The sequence below is a fragment of the Danio aesculapii genome, chromosome 7, assembly GCF_903798145.1.
Source record: "Danio aesculapii chromosome 7, fDanAes4.1, whole genome shotgun sequence".
Classification (NCBI taxonomy): Eukaryota; Metazoa; Chordata; class Actinopteri; order Cypriniformes; family Danionidae; genus Danio; species Danio aesculapii.
In genome coordinates this window covers 11234171-11256146 of record NC_079441.1, presented here as the reverse complement: position 1 = coordinate 11256146, position 21976 = coordinate 11234171, and the positions used below count along the sequence as shown (strand labels likewise).

The 21976-nt window shown below is 37.2% G+C and overlaps 1 protein-coding gene and 1 pseudogene across 1 annotated transcript; both read left to right on the top strand.

Annotated features, from left to right (window-relative positions):
• The first annotated feature begins 1114 nt into the window (after nt 1-1114).
• Nucleotides 1115-10092, top strand: sdhaf2 (succinate dehydrogenase complex assembly factor 2). Its single transcript, XM_056461036.1, has 4 exons — nt 1115-1255; nt 2702-2913; nt 4602-4711; nt 7123-10092. The coding sequence occupies exons 1-4, from the start codon at nt 1229-1231 to the stop codon at nt 7248-7250; spliced, it is 477 nt and encodes a 158-aa protein (XP_056317011.1). The 5' UTR covers nt 1115-1228; the 3' UTR covers nt 7251-10092.
• Nucleotides 10093-19917: 9825 nt separating this feature from the next.
• On the top strand, nt 19918-20574 carry LOC130232864 (surfeit locus protein 4-like; annotated as a pseudogene).
• The last annotated feature ends 1402 nt before the right edge of the window (nt 20575-21976 follow it).

Sequence of the window (21976 nt, the reverse complement as noted above, 5' to 3'; positions counted from 1 at the left end):
GATTCAGACAGTTCGTTCAATACCACTGAATCATTTAGAAACGTTTACTCGCTTATTCAAAAAGCACATTTTTAATTGAAACAAAGTTAAAACTAACTAATCAACTACCTAAAATATGTTTGTTGAAGCAATAAACAGACTAACACACACAGAAAATACATTCACGCCTAAATGGTAATATTAAAACTTAAATATATATAAATACATTAATAATAAATAATTACTGTCCTGTAATTATAAATATATAGTTTTATAATAACATTTTAAAGCAAAAATAAATCAGTTAAACGTCAAAGTGAGGTTGATAACATATTTGAACATTGAATTCATATTTATTTTGTACTTAAGTAATGTCAACAAGTAATAGTTACTTACAGATAGTCCCGGCTGGGTCAGTTGGCATTTCAGTTTGCATGTTCTCCTCGTGTTGGCGTGGGTTTCCCCCAGTCCAAAGATATGCGGTACAGGTGAATTGGGTAAGCTAAATTGGCCGTAGTGTATGTGTGTGAATGAGTGTGTATGAATGTTTCCCAGTACTGGGTTGCAGCTTGAAGGGCATCCGCTGTGTAAAACATATATTAGTTGATGTTTCATTCCGCTGTGGCGACCCCTGATGAATAAAGAGACTAAGCCGAAGGAAAATTAATGAATGAATTAAATAATAAGTAATGAATGGATTACCTATAGGCTTTGGAATATAATTTTGGTAATGAGACATTAAACAGATTTTGAGCTAAATGTTGTTTTAACAAACGCGAAATGATAGGAAATTCGGCGGATAATCGGTAACTGTCGCTTTAAAAATGAATAATAACCGGTAACTGTCGCTTTAAAAATGAATAATAACCGGTAACTGTCGCTTTAAAAATGAATGATAATCGGTACCTGTCGCTTTAAAAATGAATGAACGTGCATCCGTTTCTAACGTGTTCACAGATATAAATTCCCATGGAAACAAATGTCAACTTTCACTAGTTATTTCATCTTTGTTAAACTTACACGTGTCCGCCTGAAAGGGTAAAACCTCGAAGGTTAAAACTCACGACATTAAAATATATTCAAAGCATCTTTCAAATAACCTTTGAATAAGAAAATGATATTGACCTTACCAACATGGCTGCGTTTCCGGTTCTGGTTGTGACAGTTGCATAAACTCTCCTTCAAAATAGAAACAGAATAGTCAGCTGATTATTAAAGCCTTACATCGGTGAAGAAACAGCAGGATAACATGTTTTCAGCTATCATCGCGAGAAAGGTATGTTTATTTGCTTTGCGTTCATTTTGTGGAAACAGAGTTTTAAAGATGTCATTTGACCTCACGTGTCAGAATATAGAGAGATCATTATTCTGCACACGGTATATCCTTTTTAAAGTCATTTATTCAGGCTACATAACACAACGATAAAATGTTTAAAACTCGACGAAAATCTACGAAATCTTAAACGGAAATTGTATTAACGGTGCCAAAACAACATTACAAAAATACTCTTGTCTTCTGTCCTCTTCTTTCATTGTTAAAAATAATGTTCATTTATACATTCATTCATTCATTCTCTTTTCGGCTTAGTCCCTTTATTAATCAGGGGTCGCCACAGCGGAATAAACCGCCAACTTATTCAGCATATATTTTACGCAGCGGATTCCCTTCCAGCTGCAACTCATCACTGGGAAACACCCACACACACTCATTCACACACTCATACACTACGGCCAATTTAGTTATTAACCAGAGAACCCGGAGGAAACCCACATGAACATGGGAAGAACATGCAAACTCCACATAGAAATGCCTACTGACCCAGCTGGGACTCGAACCAGCAACCTTCTTGCTAACCACTGCGCCACTGTGTCACCTCCAAAAAATAATGTTGTAATGTTTAATTTTTTTCAGATACACTGCTTTTTTTACTACAAATATAACGATACTGGTCATGTTGTATATAGCTTGTGACAAAACACTATGGTAATGGAAAACACATTTTCTTCCCTCAGGTTAATGCATTCATAATTGTTAAAAAAATTGTTAATAATCAAAATGTTTTATAAGAAACCTTAACATTTAAAACAAGAACTGAAAATATGAAGTTTTGTAAACATGGTAAGTTGTTTACACAGTGAATCGTAGAATTAAATAAAATTGCATTCACTTAATAGTACATTATATTAACAGGAAAAATCTAATTAAGAAACAGATTAAAATAAGCTAAATAAAACATATGAAATTATAATAGCTTATTAATGAAAGTGGCGACGCAGTGGCACAGTAGGTAGTGCTGTCTCCTCACAGCAAGAAGGTCGCTGGTTCGAGCCTCGGCTGGGTCAGTTGGTATTTCTGTGTGGAGTTTGCATGTTCCATGTTTATGTGGGTTTCCTCCGGGTGCTCCGGTTTCCCTCACAGTCCAAAGACATGCGGTACAGGTGAATTGGGTAAGCTAAATTGTCCATAGTGTATAAGTGTGTATAGATGTTTCCCTGAGATGGGTTGCAGCTGGAAGGGCATCCGCTGTGTAAAACATGTGCTGGATAAGTTGGTGGTTCATTCCGCTGTGGCGACCCCGGATTAATAAAGGGACTAAGCGGAAAAGAAAGTGAATGAATGAATAATGATAGTGTTAAAAGCTTATACATCAATTAAAATAAATAAACAATAAATAGAAATAGATAGATTTTCATGGTTGTCTAATATTTTTTCTATTTCCAGGTTGTTTGTTCTGTGTGTAGGGCATCTCTGCGTCCCACAGTGTGTCCAATGGTTTATCGAGGTTACCGTGGTGATGCTCCAGAACCGACCATCCTTGAGATCCCGCTGCCGCCATGGCAGGAGAGAGCAGGAGAAACTCTGGACATCAAGAAGAAGAGACTGCTGTACGAGAGCCGCAAGAGAGGCATGCTGGAGAACTGCATCCTGCTCAGGTCAGGCTGACACAACACAGCCACAATTACACCTGCAGTTAAAGTAAAATGTTTCAATTCTGTCTTTAAAGGGACAGTACACTCAAAACTTAAGTCTGTCATTAAAGGGATAGTCCACAGACAAATTAATAAAAATATGGGGCTCTATTTTAATGATCTAGGCGCAAAGTCTAAAGTGCAGTGCGCAAAAGCATTAAGGGTGTCCGAATCCACTTTTCTATTTTAAGGATGGAAAATCCACTTTGCGCCCTTGCTCATGGTTTAACAGGGTTGTGCTTATTCTCTTAATGAGTTGTGTGTGTGTTTTGAATCTAACGTGCATAAAACCCAATCAGAGTCTCATCTTTCATTCCCTTTAAGAGTCAGTTGTGTTGCGCCATGGTGCATTTGCTATTTACATGGTGGACTTTGTAAGAGGAAAAACTGAATGCTTCACTAGCGAGAAAACAGTTAAACAGACCATCTGCAGCACGAGGATAAAGAACGAGCCTTCTCCATTCAGCCTCTTTACTTTCTCTTTACTTTACTCTTACTCTTTACCCCTTTACTTTCTTGGATAAGGAATCTGTGTCTTACTCACTCTATTGAAGACATCCATTAGCCTACATATTTAATTTTGTTTGTTAAGCGCAAAGATTTGTTTCAAAACTATTTCTGAATTCAGTTCTAATTTCCAGCAAACGAATAATTGATCAATAATAACTTCAAGAGTTCACACTTAGCTGATGATTCACCTCTATTTTAGACCAGCACACCCATAAGTCCACAAAGTGGTGCAAATGGAAAATTACAGTTGCGCTGGTTTGAAAATAGCAACAAATCACGCCAAATAGGTCTTGCACCTTATTGTGCCGCGTGTATGATAGGGCCCGTGACCTTTAAAGGTATAGTACACCCAAAAATTAACAATGTCTTTAAAGGGATAGTTCCCAAAAAAAATGAATGTTTTAAGGGGGCAGTACACATAAACATTTTAATTCTGTATTTAAAGGGATAGTTCACCCAAAAATGAAAATTGATATTAAAGGTACAGTTCACTTAAAATTTATGAAAATTCTGTCTTAAAGGGGATAGTTCACTCAAAAATTAAAAGTCTGTCTGAAAGGGATAGTTCACTTAAAAATGAAAATTTTATTTAAAGGGATAGTTTACCCAGAAATTAATGAAATTCTGTCTTTACAGTAAAAATAACTAGTTTTAAAGGCACAGTTCGCATAAAAATGTAATTCTGTATTTAATGGGACAGTTCACAAAAAATAAATGAACATTCTGTCCTTAAGGGGAAGAGTTCACTCAAAAATGAATGAACATTTTGTCATTAAAGGGACAGTTCACTCGAAAATCAACACAAGTTCTGTCTGTAAAGAGATAGATAATTAAAAGATGAATATAAATTCTGTCATTAAAGGGATAGTTCACTCGAAAATAAAAACTCTGTCATTAAAGTAATAGTTTGCTCAAAAATGGGAATTCTGTCGTTAGAGGGATAGTTTTGTTAGTTACTAAAACTGTAACACTAAAATGGAACTAAAGATAAAAAAACATCAAAATAGTGATAATTATAACAGAATCTAAGCATAATTAAAATATTACTTCCATATTAACTCCATTAGAATCTTTAAGTGCAAAATTAACTTGTTAAACTCCAAATACATTACTCTGACTGTGATGTTTGTTTACGTTATCAGCCTTTTTGCAAAGCAGTACCTGAATACAATGAGTGAATCTCAGCTGAAGCAGTACGACAGACTCATCAATGAACCCAGCAATGACTGGGACATCTACTACTGGGCAACAGGTATGTATTAAGACAACAAACAAATGGGTAAATAAATAGACTCAATAAATGTACAATTCCCTTGAGATCTGCTTAAGCAACTGTCAAATCTGAGTCGTTTTATCAATTGAAACGCCCCCAAGCACTGCACTGTCAAACACATAAGTTCTTACAACAAATGTTTTTATGTTACTTTAAAGGAGCACAACACATTTTTTTGAAATAGGCTCATTTAACAAGTCCCCTAACCCTGAGTTAAACAGTTTTGTTTAATCCATTGAGCCGGTTTCCAGGTTTGGGAGGAATACTTTTAGCTTAGCTTAGCATAAATCATTGAATCAGATTAGACCATTAGCTTCTCGCTCAAAAAGTTTTGATAGTTTTAATATTTTTAGCTTTTCGTTTTTTGTACTATGACAGACCGAAAATAAAAAGCTGCTATTTTCTAGGCTGATTTAGCTAGGAACACACACTCACCAGCTACTTTATTAGGTACACCTGTCGAACTGCTTGTTAACGCAAATTTGTAACCAGCCAATCACATGGCAGCAACTCAATGCATTTATGCATGTAGACATGGTCAAGACGATCTGCTGCAGTTCAATCTGAGCCCCAGAATGGGGAAGAAAGGTGATTTAAGTGACTTTGAACGTGGCATGGTTGTTGATGCCGGACGGGCTGGTCTGAGAATTATGGGAAACTGCTGATCAACTGGAATTTTCCAGCACAACCATCTCTAGGATTTACAGTGAATGATATGAAAAAGAGAAAATATCCAGTGAGCAGCAGTTCTGTGGGCACAAATGCCTTGTTGATGGCAGAGGTCAGAGGAGAATGGCCAGACTGGTTTCATCTGATAGAAAGGCAACAGTAACTCAAATAAGCACTTGTTACAACCGAGGTATGCAGAAGAGCATCTCTGAATGCACAACACGTCCAACCTTAAGACGGATGGGCTACAGCAGCAGAAGACCACGCTGGGTTGCCACTCCTGTCAGCTAAGAACTGAAAACTGAGGCTACAATTTACACAGGTGCACTAAAATTAGACAATAGAAGATTGGAAAAACGTTGCCTGGTTTGATGAGTCTCAATTTTCGGATGGTAGGCTCAGAATTTGGTGTCAACAACATGAATCATGGATCCATCCTGCCTTGTATCAACGGTTCAGGCTGGTGGTGGTGGTGTAATGGTGTGGGGGATATTTTCATGCCATGCTTTGGGTCCGTTAATACCAATTGAGCATCGTGTCAACTCCACAGCCTACCTGAGTATTGTTGCTGACCATGTCCATCCCTTTATGATCACAGTGTACTTATCTTCTGATGGCTACTTCCAGCAGGATAACGCGCCATATCATAAAGTGCGAATCATCTCAGACGGGTTTCTTGAGCATGACAATGAGTTTACTGTACTCAAATGGCCTCCACAGTCACCAGACCTCAATGTAATAGAGCACCTCTGGGATGTAGTGAAATGGGAGATTCACATCATGGATGTGCAGCCGACAAATCTGCAGCAGCTGTGTGATACTATCATGTCAATATGGACCAAAATCTCTGAGGAATTTTCCAGTGCCTTGTTTATTCTATGACATAATGGATTAAGGCAGTTCTGAAGGCAAAATGTGGTCCAAACCTTGTACTAGTAAGGTGTACCTAATTAAGTGGCCGGTGAGTGTACTCTCATATACTCTCAAGCTTTAAACAGGAAAATTATTACAAGTATTTGACTTTGAACTTTCTGAGTGAAATGCTAATGGTCTAATCCGATTCAATGATTTATGCTAAGCTAAGCTAAAAAGTGCTCCTGCCTAGGCATGGGACGATAACCGTTTTCAAGGTATACCGCGGTTGGAAAAGTCAAGATTTTAAAACCACCAAAATTTTCTGTAGTGCCGTTCCTAAGGTATGAGTAAGAATATTTTATTTACATTTTTTTTAGGACAACAGTATCTCCAGCTGAATAAATATCCAAAGATGCCATTTTAAATTGTAAAGAAATCTGTGTTTTTGAAACTAATGAAGACAGCAGAAGTCAGTGATTCATTAAAATTATAATATAATAATATTATATTATAAATCAGAATCTTTTACCGGCCCATGCCTACTCCTGCCAGACCTGAAAATCAGCTGAATGGATTCAAAAATAATAAAACTCGACTGTTTAACTCTAGGGGTATCGTAAAACTCCTGCACATTTCCTCCAAAAATTGAAGGGTTCCTTTAATCCTAATCAGTTTTTCAGGTTTTAACTTAATATTTTAGTCTGTTTGTAAGTTAACTTTAAATGACTAGAAAACTTCAGTTCATTCAACAACAAAATGTAGGCAGCAAGATTTTTTTACAGTGTGCATAGAGTAAGACTATATTGTGCATACATGAAGTAAATGGGTCCTAATATGATTTTTGACCTGTGTATTTGTCCCGTCAGAGACTCAGCCAACCCCTGAGGTTTACCAGGGCGAGGTGATGGACATGCTGAAAGAGTTCACCAAAAACAGGGACATGGAGCAGCGTTTGGACGCCCCAAATCTGGAGTATCTAGATAAGAGCAGTTAAAACTCACACCAATGCCAGAGACTATCATAATAAACACTGAGCAGCACACACTCATCAGATTTAAAGAGGACAGGCATGAAACCTGTTCAATTCAATTTAAGTTTCTGTGATGACATATTTTGGCAGTGACTATAATACTGGATGCTTGCAGGTACTAAATAAAATATGATACACACATATACAGCTGATACTTTAATTGATGATAATAAAATTGTATTTAAAGGGATAATTCACTTAATAATGAAAATGTTCTCACTATTTATTCTCCCTCAAGAGATTCCAAACCTTTGAGGGTTTTTTATGCTGAACATTGTTGGATTACAAATTTATTAAACATATAAATGTTTTTTTTTTTTACCTTGTAAGACGCATTGTGAGGGATCAGGTTTGACTGCAATAGACAGTATCATTTCTCCAAAGTAATGTAAATTGTAAGTTCTAGGCACATCTGGTCTGAATGCCTGTGTGAAATACAGTATTATGTCTCCAATGTAATGCAAATTGTAAGTTTCAGTCTCTTTTGTCTAACAAATGGCTGTGTGAGGGTGACACGGTGGCGCAGTAGGTAGTGCTGTCGCCTCACAGCAAGAAGGTCGCTGGTTCGGCTGGGTCAGTTGGCATTTCTGTGTGGAGTTTGCATGTTCTTCCCATGTTCGCATGTGTTTCCTCTGGGTGCTCTGGTTTCCCCCACAAGTCCAAAGACATGTGGTGCAGGTGAATTAGGTAAGCTAAAATTGCCCTTAGTGTATGTGATTGAGAGTGTATGGGTGTTTACCAGTAATGCGTTGCAGCTGGAAGGGCATCCGCTGGTAAAACATGTGCTGGATAAGTCAGCGGTTCATTCCGTTGTGGCAACCCCAGATTAAAAAGGGACTAAGACGAAAAGAAAATGAATGAATGAATGAATGGATGAATGAATGAATGAATGAATGAATGAATGAATGAATGAATGGCTGTGTGATACTTTCAGACAAGACCCGGAAACAAGATTTTTCAACTAAACCTGTAATGACAGTTTCTGTTTCCACTAATAAGCACTGCCCACTAAATTGTGTATTTAACTGAGTGCCTTGCTGCAGTAGTTCAGATTTTTTGATGAACGACACAGCGATGGTGAGTTCTCATTAAAGGATTCTGCTTTGAAGATGCTCGAAAAAATCTAAGGTGCATCCCAAATCGCATACTTATGCACTATTCTACGCCAGTTTGTAGTATGAACAATAGCTGCGTCCCAAATGGCACACTATGCACTATGTACTTAATCGCTTACACACTCAACAGCATAGTATATGTAAGTAGTGTTGTCCCAAATGGGACAACTGAGCGGAAATTCAAACCGTTTCCCTGATGACGTTTGACGGTTGCCAAATAAGTGAACTAAATGGCCAAACTACCCAATAATACCTGCCATTAGTATAACAGCATTCACCATCGGGAGGCGCTATAATCACTCTCGTTGGAGAATTTTGCTTTCACCATCCAAAATAAATAAAGTTATCCAACATGTGCGCCTGATAGCTCCGCCCCTTCTGCTACGTGAGCAAAACTGCGGCTGTTGAGTGCGTGAAGTGTCCATCATTCCACACTTGAATGCTTTCGGATGAATGCGGTTATACTCATGGTAGGTATTATTTGGTAGTTTGGTCATTTAGTACATGTATGTAGTGTCGTCCCAAATGGAACACTAATGTTATTTTACGAAGCGGAAATTCAAACCGTTTCCCTGATGACGTTTATTGGTTGCCAAATGCCGTTGAGTGCGTGAAGTGTCCATCATTCTACACTTCATTTTACCGGTCGAATAAGTGCATCATTCGGTATTTCAAGTGCACTCATTATTTTTGGAGTTGTCAGTGTGAACGCACTACTTGCACTATTTATACTACAACATGGCATAAAATAGTGCATAAGTATGCAATTTGGGATGCACCTATATATTATGCTGTGAAGTGTGTAAGTGCAGAAGTACATAGTATGCCATTTGGGACGCAGCTCTGGTCTGATCTCTTCTTCAATTCATAACAGTTTCACAAAGAAAACAACGTTTAATTGGGTATGTAGTCTCTCAAAGGACATCACTATTTTTCCACAACACATCACTAGTCTCACAGAAGACACCAATAGTCTCCCACTGGACATGATCAATCTTTTACTAGACATAACTAGTCTCCCAAAGGACATCACCAATTTCCCACAACACTTCACTGGTCTTATAGAAGGCATCAAAAGTCTCCCACTGGACATCACCAATGTCTGAAAGGACATCCCTACTCTCTTACTAGACATAACTAGTCTCTCAGAAAACATCTGTAGTCTCTAAAAGGCCATCGTTTGTCTCTCTCTGGACATTACTAGTTTCTCTGAGGACATCATCAACAAAACCCCTTCATTTTGTCTCTCACTTGGACATCAATAGTCAACCACATGAGCAACCATTCACTTCCATAGTAAGAAAAACAAATACTATAGAAGTCACAGGTAACCACTTTTTTCACAAATACTTTTCAAAACATTTTTGTGTTCAACATGAAAACCCAAACGGGTTTGGAAAAAGCGTGATGACAGACATTTTCAATTTTTTGTGAACTGTCCCTTTAAATGTATAGTACTTTTTTATTATGCATACAATTGATTATTTATTTATATAAATATCTATCAGTAAAGGCAAGTTAATAAATAAATGCATATATTTATATAATTTAGATGTTTAATAAACACTGTACAGCGATTGTGGTGTAAAATATCTATCAATAACTCTAATCAATAACTGTGCTGTTTGTGTGTAAAATTGATAATTGTAAATACTGTATTGCATCACATGAATAAATGACATTTGTCAATATATTCACAAAGAAAACAGTTCTTTTAGATCAGAAATTTCCATGTTTTCTCCATAAATGTATTATTTTTAAGTGTGCATTTCTAACATGGAACAAATTAGTCACCTTCATCTATTAAGAGGTTTTATAATACTTATTTCCCCTACAGGCATCAGAAGAGATTTTTTTATTTATTTTCTGAAGTAGCTCAGATCACAATAAAATTAGGTTGAATTCAAGGCTCAAGCACGTTGTTGTGTTAATGCACCCTTCAGGTTTAATAGAGCTCAACAGAATAGACTGATTATATCTATCTATCTATCTATCTATCTATCTATCTATCTATCTATCTATCTATCTATCTATCTATCTATCTATCTATCTATCTATCTATCTATATATATATATATATACATATATACATATATATATATATATATATATATATATATATATATATATATATATATATATATATATATACATATATATATATATATATATACATATATATATATATATATATACATATATATATATATATATACATATATATATATATATATATATATATATATATATATATATATATATATATATATATATATATATATATATATATATATATATATATTCGTACACAAGATGACCCGAGCCTTGAAAATAAGATTTAAAATGTACACTAGAAATCTGAAAAACCCTTCAGACATGTTGTGAGTTTGTCTCTGTGAATATAATTGCATTTCTGGCGTTCAAGGCAAGGTAAGTTTATGTATATATCACATTCCATACACAGTAATTCAGAAAGCTTTACTTAACAATATAAAAGAAACATAATTATTATTATTTAAAAAAATACTTAAAATGGACAGCATGGTGGCTCAGTGGTTAGCACTGTCACCTCACTGCAAGAAGGTCACTGGTTCAAGCCTCGGATTTTGCATGTTCTCCCCATGTTGGCGTGGGTTTCCTTCGGGTGCTCCGGTTTCCCCCACAAGTCCAAACACATGCGCTATAGATGAACTAAATTGGCCGTAGTGTATGAGTGTGAATGAGAGTGTATGGATGTTTTCCAGTGATAGGTTGCAGCTGGAAGGGTATCCGCTGTTTAAAACATATGCTGGATAAGTTGGCGGTTCATTCCGCTGTGATGACCCCTGATGAATAAAGGGACTAAGCTGAAGGAAATTAAATGAATGAATGAAGTTTGTCATTAAAGGGATAGTTCACTCGTAAATTAACGAAGGTTCAGTCATTAAAGGGATATTTAATTTAAAAATGAATAAATTCTGTCTGTAAATATAATGGGCTTGTGCTTCATCCCGCTTGATTTGCAACTGGTTAATCTCGACTGTTATTTTTGAGTTTCACTGATATGAAGATGTTTTGTTGATCGTGATGAAATGTTTTTGTGTCTTTGAATATATGTGTTTTGTCAATTTGTCAGCGTCGATGTCAATATTATTTATATAGCACTATTTAACACAACCAGAGCTTGACTAATGTGTTGAACAATAAACGTCACAACAAAGAAAACTATAAAATTATAGCGAAAACGGAAAATCTAAGAGGTAAGTTTTTAACCTAGATTTAAAAACAGACAGAGATGAAACAGATCTAATACACAGGAGCAGAGCATTCCACAACCTAGGACCAGCTATTGCGAAGGCACGGTCACCTCTGCATTTCAGCCTCATAGAAATGTGTATATATATATATATATATATATATATATATATATATATATATATATATATATATATATATATATATATAGGGATACATAACAGTCTCTGATTAGATGACCAAGGAGACAGACCAGACTGATGCTCAATCAACATGTCTGACAGAAAGTGTCGGTTCATTTAGGTATTTAAAAACCATTCATTCAATCATTCATTCATTCATTTTCTTTTTGGCTTAGTGCCTTTGTTAATCCAGGGTCGCCACAGCAGAATGAACCGCCAACTTATCCAGCACGCTTTTACGCAGCGGATGCCCTTCCAGCTGCAACTCATCTCTGGGAAACATCCATACACACTTATTCACACTCATACACTACGGACAATTTAGCCTTCCCAATTCACCTGTACCACATGTCTTTGGAATGTGGGGGAAACCGGAGCACATGGAGGAAACCCACGTGAACGCCGGGAGAACATGCAAACTCCACACAGAAACGCCAACTGACCCAGCCGAGGCTCAAACCAGCGACCTTCCTGCTGTGAGGCGACAGCACTACCTACCGCACCACTGCGTTGCCCCACATTTAAAAACCAGGAGAGAAGAATTTTAAAAGTGATTCGATAGTGCACAGGCAACCAGTGGAAGGAAAGGGGTCTGGATGCAGACCTGGTGCAGTGCAATCTGAGCTACATCCAATGCTTTTTAATAGGCTCACCTAACCCTACCCCTCACAGTGACGTCACTCGCTCCGTTTGAGTGCATTGTGTCAGACGTTGCATCGCTGAGTGAGGCAATCTCAGCTTGCATCATAAAGGCTGCATCGAGACACTATTGGCAAAGAGTGTAAAATTGGTGTAATGTGGTCATTATTCTTGGTACCTGTTTTAAAGAGTGGATTATACCGTTGGACTTAAATGAACAAAAAAACAACACTGAAAAAAATGATTCATGAGAGATAGTGGGGGACTATGTTCACATATTTTGGTAATGTCCCAAAATACAAGTGTATGGCAGGAGGTTAACAGGGAGATTAGAAAAGTTTTAGGATACGACATACCAATGCACCCAGCTTTTTTTCTGCTTGCTGGCTTCCCCCCTGATCAATTCAGTAAGTCTCACCTATTTGCACTACATATATTATTAATAACAGCTAGGAAGATAATTACAGTGAACTGGATGAAGACCCGCCAACCTACTATGACAGAATGGACACAGAGGTTGAAACGGATATATATATTACTCTCTATTTCCACCTGGGGATACTCTTCCCGAGGCCCTCAGACTATGCAGAGTCACTGATTCGATCCAAGACCAACGACGAGATGATCCAAAGGTTTCCATATCCTGGACCAGGCCGTATCCCAAGCAGCTACTGTGATGGTCATGGAAGAATGGAGAACATGAGACTGATTCCTGTGACGCTCCAGAGACAGACGAGTCTCCGCTGAGGCCAGCTTTCAGCCTCCGCCACTGAGACTGCAGCTCTGCACAAGATGTTTGGCCAGCGGAGAAATTAAAATGATCGTGCCCAACTGAGCCTGGTTTCTCTCAAGGTTTTTTTTCTTCACTTCCGCCTTTAGTGAAGTTTTTTTACCCTCTCCGCTGTCGCCACTGGCTTGCATGGTTCGGGATCTATAGAGCTGCGCATCGTTGGATTTGCTCTTCAGTATTTGGATTCTCAGTAGTGATTATTAAACCACACTGAACTGAGCTCAACTGAACTAAACTTAAACACTACAAACTGAACTACACTGTTCCAATTTACTATGACCTTTTATGTGAAGCTGCTTTGACACAATCTACATTGTATAAGCGCTATACAAATAAAGGTGAATTGAATATATTTGAGAAAACGACTGCAGATTTGCAGTTGAAATCAGACTTTTTCCAACAGACGTGGGCATTAATTGAAACATATTTACTTGATCTTTGAAAGGCTGTCATGGGCTTTGTCGTAGCTATTGCCTTTATATTGGAGTTTATTTATCTTTTCTCCCCCCTTTTTTAATTTAATTTATTTTATTTATTTATTTTTTAATTAATTGATTAATTATTTTAAATTAGTTTTAAGCTGTCACTATTATTTATTATTATCATGTCTATCAATTATTATTTTCTATCTATTTGTTTCTCTTTTTTGTGACTGTAAACAGTCTAAGTAAATGTTATTTGTATACTATGTTCAAAAAACTTTAATAATAACACAGTTAAAAAAATGATTCATTTAATTTCCCTTTTTTTAAAAAAAACAATTTATATGAGCTGAATTTAAACAAATGAAGTTGAACATTGCTAAAGTTAATTCTGTTTAAATCCAGCCTCTATAAATTGTTAGCAACCACTTACCTTAAAAAAAAATTGTAAATCCAATTAATTATTTTTATTCAGTGAATAAGTGTAAGAAATAATAAAAATTTTAAACAACGATGAGCTTTTGGGACCAAACTATGATGTGCGTTTTGAAATATCACGACCAGAAGGTGGCAGACTTTCCCTTGCTAATGAAAATATAAAGTGACTAACGCTCCTTCCCCTGTTAAATACACTAGTCCTTCAACATCATATTCAACTAGCAGTTGTTCGCCGCAGGAGCGACTGCTTTTGCACCAAAACCGATCCGACACTGTCCTGAACGCCGAGGTACACAGACGTCAAAGGCCATGAGAATTGATGGCAGTGGAGCTTTTAGTCATGACAGTTTTGGCCTTTGAGCGAGCTTTGTCCCAGATATGTGTCTGTACCTGAGTACTGTGCGTTTCTGAAAATGACTAAGCACAGACTCTCTCCCTTTCTCTCTCTCGCTGCTAAAAAGCAGACATGTCAGGAGTGTGACTACCAATCTCGGTTTCTGCAGAAAAGGCAGTTTTTAGTGCTGCTAAAATTACCATCGCTCAAAGGGTTGGAGATTTCAACAACCCCCTATAATCTAAGATCGTATAACAGGGTTTTTAACTCTTAAAGTGATAGCTCATCTGGAAATGAACAAAATCTGCCATCATTTACACTCCTTTCACTTGTTCCAAATACATTTGAGTATATATTGAGAATTTGAGACTTAATACTGTTAAATTGGGTGGGTTTGATCTAATGCTATATGTGGATCATTACAAACATAATACTCAACTAATGGCAGAGGTGGAAAGAGTACTGAAAAATCACTCAAGGAAAATGTACCATTACTTGCCTATAAATGTAGTGTGAGTAAAAGTATCTGTTGTGAATATTACTGAAAATATGTGTAAAAAGTAGACCTTTCAAAAGTATTGAATAGTAGTGAGTATTGTTATTCGTGGGTGTGTGTAAACGTAACATTCTGTAGTGCATTTAGTTATTGTCCAGCAGGCACACAACATCATAAGACGTTATTATTAGGTTAGATTTAGGTTGTGATGTCAGGTGACCAAAATTCAATGTCTAGAGACAATGTTATTCTGATGTCCAATAACGACTGACATTGATATTTGGTTGATTTTAGGTTGTGTTAGAAAGTGGCCAAAATCCAGTGTCAAGGAAACACCTTAAACCAACGCTGTATTGAGGTCAAATACTGACATTTATTCGTCAGGTATGGCAACCAAAATCCAACATGACAGTGGTAACGTCCACACAATGTCAAGCTGTTACATCATTAGACGTTGAAATTTGGTTGATTTTAGGTTGGACGTTGTACATTGATGTCAGCCTGACGTTGGGTTCTTATGTAAAACACGATTTTTATTTCCAAACAAAATGTAATGTCCCCACAACATTGGGGTACAATGTCAATCTGGCGTCATGTTGACGTCTTGTCATCATTTCGGTCATCATACTGTAAACAACCGTCATCTTCTCATCAGTGACATGCATCTAAACAGTCTCTGGGTCAATGTGTGTAAAGACTTTGGACATCTTCTTGGACACTTTGAATACTTCCAAACAGTTTCATTATGCTGCGATTTACCTTCTATGTGTGATTTGATTGGACTACAGGACTGATTTTTCTAATCCCCGTGGACAAGAAATAATAAAGTAGTGACTGCAGGTTGAAGGAAAGTATTGGAGTAAAAGTACAGATACAACACTAAAAATGTACTCAAGGGAAAGTGAAAGTGCTCATTTATAAAACTACTTAATAAATTACAATTCCTTAGAAAAAGTACTCAATTACAGTAATTTGAGTATTTGTAATTAGTTACTTTACACCACTGACTAATGGTTATAAAGGGAACATTTCATATACACAAAATGAAGTGGTCAGGTGGTAAACCAAACTTTGTCATTTCATTTACAAATTTAAACAGTACTGCAATATGGTAGATAAATGTAAAAAAAAATCTAATATTATCTGTAAATTCAAGTGAACTACCATCATAATCTTTTTTTGTCTTAATTTTCATTTATTTTATTTTCTCTGAGTGTAATAATATGTACTGTTGGCAAATTGTGTGAATTGTATTTTTCTTGTTGTAATTTGTTCACATGCAAAAAAAAAAAAAAAAAAAAAAAAAAAAATATATATATATATATATATATATATATATATATATATATATATATATATATATATATATATATATATATATATATATATATATATATATATATATATCACCGGCTACTTTATTAGGTACATATAACTAGCACTAGGTTGAACCCCATTTTGCCTTCAGAACTGCCTTAATCCTTCATGGCATAGATTCAACAAGATACTGGAAATATTCCTCAGAGATTTTGGTCCATATTGACATGATAGCATCACACAGTTACTGCAGATTTGTCGGCTGTACATTCATGATGTGAATCTCCCGTTCCACCACATCCCAAAGTTACTCTATTGGATTGAGCTCTGATGACTGTGGAGGCCATTTGAGTACAGTGAACTCATTGTCATATTCAAGAAACCGGTCTAAGATGATTTGTGCTTTATGACATGTTCTCCAGCTGGTAGTAGCCATCAGGAGATGGGTACACTGTGGTCATAAAGAGATGGACATGGTCAGCAACAATACTCAGGTAGGCTGTGGCGTTGACACAATTCTCAATTGGTACTACACTGGCTCAAAGTGTGCCAAGAGATATCCCCCACACCATTACACCACCAGCCTGACTACCATCCAAACATTGAGACTCATCAGACCAGGCAACGTTTTTCTAATCTTCTATTGTCCAATTTTGGTGCACCTGTGTGAATTGTAGCCTCAGTTTCCTGTTCTTAGCTGACAGGAGTGGCACCCAGTGTGGTCTTCTGCTGCTGTAGCCCATCTGCCTCAAGGTCGGACGTGTTGTGTGTTCAGAGATGCTCTTCTGTATACCTCAGTTGTAACGAGTGGTTATTTGAGTTACTGTTGCCTTTCTGTCACCTGGAACCAGTCTGGCCATTCTCCTCTGGCATCAACAAGGCATTTGTGCCTACAGAACTGCCGCTCACTGGATATTTTCTCTATTTCAGATCATTTCTGAAATACTCAGACCAGCCTGTCTGGCACCAACAACCATGCCACGTTCAAAGTCACTTAAATCACCTTTCTTCCTCATTCTGATGCTCGGTTTGAACTGCAGCAGATCATCATGACCATGTCTACATGCCTAAATGCATTGAGTTGCTGCCATGTGATTGGTTGATTAGAAAGTTGAGCAGTTGGACAGGTGTATCTAATAAAGTGGCCAGTGAGTGTATATATACGATGCTTAATGATGTCTCGTCTTAGAAAAACATATTTCATAACAGATTTTGTGAACAAAAAAAAAACATTAGCAACACCAGTGTGCTTCAGTGTGACTATAAAAACACCTGCATATGGTTTGATCACTGTGAAGAACATCTGAAACTCCTTTGTCTTTTGAAGGACACACTCGGGTTCTGTTGTGTTCAGTAGATTTATGTTTCTCTCACACACACACACACACACACACACGCACGCACACGCACACACACACACCTCTACCTCTCTCAGACAGTGAGAGTGTGTGATACCTGGCTCACAGGTGAGTTCTGCCTTTATATAGCGCTGAAAGAGCCTGCTGTGTGATCTCTCTGACCTCTGCCATCTGTCTCTGTGGAGAAGAGGAGCACAGAGTCACACTGAACATCCACCAGCCTGAAAAAAGAAGAAAATGCTACAGAAATATTCAGCATGCTCTGGGTGCTGCATTATAAAGAGCAAAAATAAAAATAAAAAGTTGTCAAATTAAAATAATAATAAAATAAAATAAAATAAATGAACAATTATTAACATAAAATGACAAAAATCCTTCATTCATTTTTTTCTGCTTAGTCCCTTTATTAATCCGGGGTCGCCACAGCGGAATGAACCGCCAACTTATTCAGCATATATTTTACGCAGCGGATGCCCTTCCAGCTGCAACTCATCTCTGGGAAACATTCATACACACTCACTCACACTCATACCGCATGTCTTTGGACTTTAGGGGACACCGGAGCACGCGGAGGAAACCCACGCCTACACGGGGAGAGCCGGGGCTCGAACCAGCAACCTTCTTGCTGTGAGGCGATCATGCTACCCACTGCGCCACCGTGACGCCCTAAATATTAACAATAAAAATAAATAAAATAAAATAAATATTATAAATAAAATACAAATTAACAATTAAAATAAACAAATAATAAAAATAAATGTAATAATAATACATTTTATAAAATAAGATAAATGTAAAATTTTTTATTGAAGTAAAAAAGAAAAAAAAGAAAAATTAACAATTAAAATAAATAAATAAATAAGTAAATTGTAATACTACAAAATTCTAAAAAATAAATAACAATTTGCAATATTTTTTAATTAAATAAAAAAGTTGAAACTTTAAAATAATATAAAATAAAAACGAACAATTAAAATATATAAATAAATAAATATATAAATAAATATAATAATAATAAATAAATTACTAAATAAATTTAATAAAATATATAAAAATGTTAAATAAAATAAACTAAAAACTAAAAAGTTAAACAAATAAACACATTTAGTAATAAAATAAAATTAAAAATAAATTAAATTAAATAAACCTTAAAGTACAGGTCAACAAACAAAAGTGGGCAATTAAAACTAAATAAATAACTAAATAAATATATATATATTGGGTTTCCTCCAGGTGCTCCGGTCTCCCCCACAGTCCAAAGACATGTGGTACAGGTGAATTGGGAAGGCTAAATTGTCCGTAGTGTATGGGTGTGAATGAGTGTGTATGAATGTTTCCCAGAGATAAGTTGCGGCTGGAAGGGCATCCGCTGTGTAAAACATGTGCTTGATAAGTTGGCGGTTCATTCCGCTGTGGCGACCCCAGATTAATAAAGGGACTAATCCAAAAAGAAAATAATTGAATAAATGATAAACTTTTTAAATTACTAAAAAACATAATACTAAAATAAATCAAAATCAATAAAGCATAGATGCGAAAGCAAAACTGAGAATTTCCACACCATTTACTCAAACTCAAGTGGAAATTCTGTTGAGAATGAGTAAATGATGACAGAATTTTCATTTTTAGGTAAACTATCCCTTTAAAATGACAATAACACAACAAAAATCTTACAAAACCTGTAACTAAAACACTTCCTAATAAAATGGGAAAACAAAGCAAAATGACTAAACAGTAAGTAAAATAAAATGAATAAATGAAGCCGTCTGAATGAATAAAATGACGTCAACTAACGTGTAAAACAACTAGAAGCGTGTATTTGAGGCTCTGAGTGTGAATTTGCTTTTAATCTTGATGTGTTGAGGTTCATTATCACCTGACAGAGCTGCTGCTGAAGTGCAGGACTGAGTCATGTGGACCACCGGCGGGATTGTTCTTGCTAGAAGACCTCTCGATCAGAAGTGTTTTGTGTAAATTCTGCTTCTGAAACACTTTGATTTTGTTGATCTGAGTCTGAGAGCTCATGCTGACTAACACTCTTTGCTGTGAAAGTTTTTAGATTTCCACAAATTATAATAACAGTACTTTGCATCATTGCCAAAAATACCTCATACTTATGTTCAGCTGCTGGATTGAATTCTGTGTGAGCGTGAGTGTGTGAGAGAGAGAGAGAGAGAGAGAGAGAGAGAGAAAGGACTTGAACTTGAAAGAGAGAGAGTCAGCACGTTGTGGGACTACGGAGGCCTAGACACACACACACACACACGCAAACACAAACACACACACACACACACACACACACACACATGGGCCAGGAGGACATGATGAGCGGGGCAGAGGACCTGGCGGACCAGTTCCTGCGGTTCACGAAGCAGTATCCCCCACACATGGCGCATCGGTGTCTGATCAGCACGTTCCTGGAGGACGAGATCCGCATGGGGTTCCACTGGACTACATAGAGGCCACCAGGAGCTGTGGATACTACCTCGCCACATGCTTCGTCATTATCAACCCTTGTGGGACAGATCTGTGGATGTGTCCTGGTGCTTAGTAGTAACCTGGTTCAGTGCGTTTGCTTTGGCTTATTTTGCATTATTGAACTGCAGACTGTGGCCTACAGTATGCTGTGGGACCTGAAGTTCCTCATGAGGAATCTGGCTCTCTGTGGCGGTCTGCTGCTGCTGGCCGAGTCTCAATCTGAAGGGAAAAGTATGTTCGCCAGTGTGCCGTCCATGAGTGAAAGTTCCACGAAACAGTACATGCAGCTGGGAGGACGAGTTCTGCTGGTGCTCATGTTCATGACGCTGCTGCACTTCTTTCCTATCCTCCAGAATATAGTGGGAACAGCGCTCATCATCCTGGTGGTCGTCGGCTTTAAGACCAAACTGACTGCTCTCACTCTGGTAGTCTGGCTTCTGGCCATAAACGTCTACTTCAGCGCCTTCTGGATGGTTCCGGCCTAAAACTCATGAATGACTTTTTCCAGACCACATCAGTGATCTGATCTCCATGGAAGAGAAGAAGAAAGAGTGGTAAAGAAGAAGATGTTCACTTCCTGTCCATCCATCCATCCTGCACCCTTGCTAGTGTGCATGTTGGATTTAAGATGTGTGGATCCCTCATATTGACTCCAGTTGCAGCAGTAAATGCTGTTTCGTTTACCGTTGATGATTTCTGATCTGATGGACGACTCTCAGCCTGATCTGAGTGTTTTCTGTTGATTATATATATATATATATATATATATATATATATATATATATATATATAAAACTATGATTATAATAATATTAATAATAAGACGCTATCTTGATTTTTCAGAAGTTTATATTGTATTTAGTTTTTTTGTTTTTTTTCAAATTTCAGGTCATGGCGGAGAAATAAAGCAAAACCTGTGAATTATTGAGTGAGAGAGCGAGAGAGAGAGAGAGAGAGAGAGAGAGAGAGAGAGAGAGAGAGAGAGAGAGAGAGAGAGAGCAATATAGCTACACAAATTATGCTTTTCCAAACCTTATACATATATACACTCAGCGGCCAGTTTATTAGGTACTTTCCAACTGCTCGTTAACCCAAATTCAGAAAAAATCAGCCAATCCCATGGCAGCAACTCAATGCATTTATGCATATAGACATGGGCAAAATGATCTGCTGCAGTTCAAACCGAGCATCAGAATGGGGAAGACAAGGGATTTAAGTGACTTTGAACATGGCATGGTTGTTGATGCCAGACGGGCTGGTCTGAGTATTTCAGAAACTGCTGATCTACTGGGATTTTCACGCACAACCATCTCTAGAAGTTAGAATGGTCCGAAAAAGAGAAAATATCCAGCGGCAGTTCTGTGGGCACAAATGCCTTGCTGATACTAGAGGTCAGAGGAGAATGGCCAGACTGGTTCCAGCTGATAGAAAAGCAACAGTAACTTAAATAACCACTCGTTACAACTGAGGTATGCAGAAGAGCATCTCTGAACACACAACACGTCCAACCTTGAGGCAGATGGGCTACAGCAGCAGAAGACCACACCGGGTGCCACTCCTGTCAGCTAAGAACTGGAAGCTGAGGCTACAATTCACACAAACTCACCAAAATTAGACAATGAAAGATTGGAAAACCGTTGCCTGGTCTGATGAGTCTCAATTTCTGCTGCAACATTCGGATGGTAGGGTCAGAATTTGGCGTCAACAACATGAAAGCATCGATCCATCCTGCCTTGTTTCAACGGTTCAGGCTGGTGGTGGTGTAATGGTGTTGGGGATATTTTCTTGGCACACTTGGCACGACAATGTAGTACCAATTGAGCATCGTATCAACGCCACAGCCTACCTGAGTATTGTTGCTGACCATGTCCATCCCTTTATGACACA

What these genes read in the sequence shown, in the direction of transcription:
- sdhaf2 (XM_056461036.1), top strand. Translation starts at nt 1,229, where the DNA reads ATGTTTTCAGCTATCATCGCGAGAAAG. An exon ending in CAGCTATCATCGCGAGAAAG is followed by an intron (nt 1,256 to 2,701) that starts GTATGTTTATTT and finishes TTCTATTTCCAG; the next exon opens with GTTGTTTGTTCTGTGTGTAG. An exon ending in CATCTACTACTGGGCAACAG is followed by an intron (nt 4,712 to 7,122) that starts GTATGTATTAAG and finishes TTGTCCCGTCAG; the next exon opens with AGACTCAGCCAACCCCTGAG.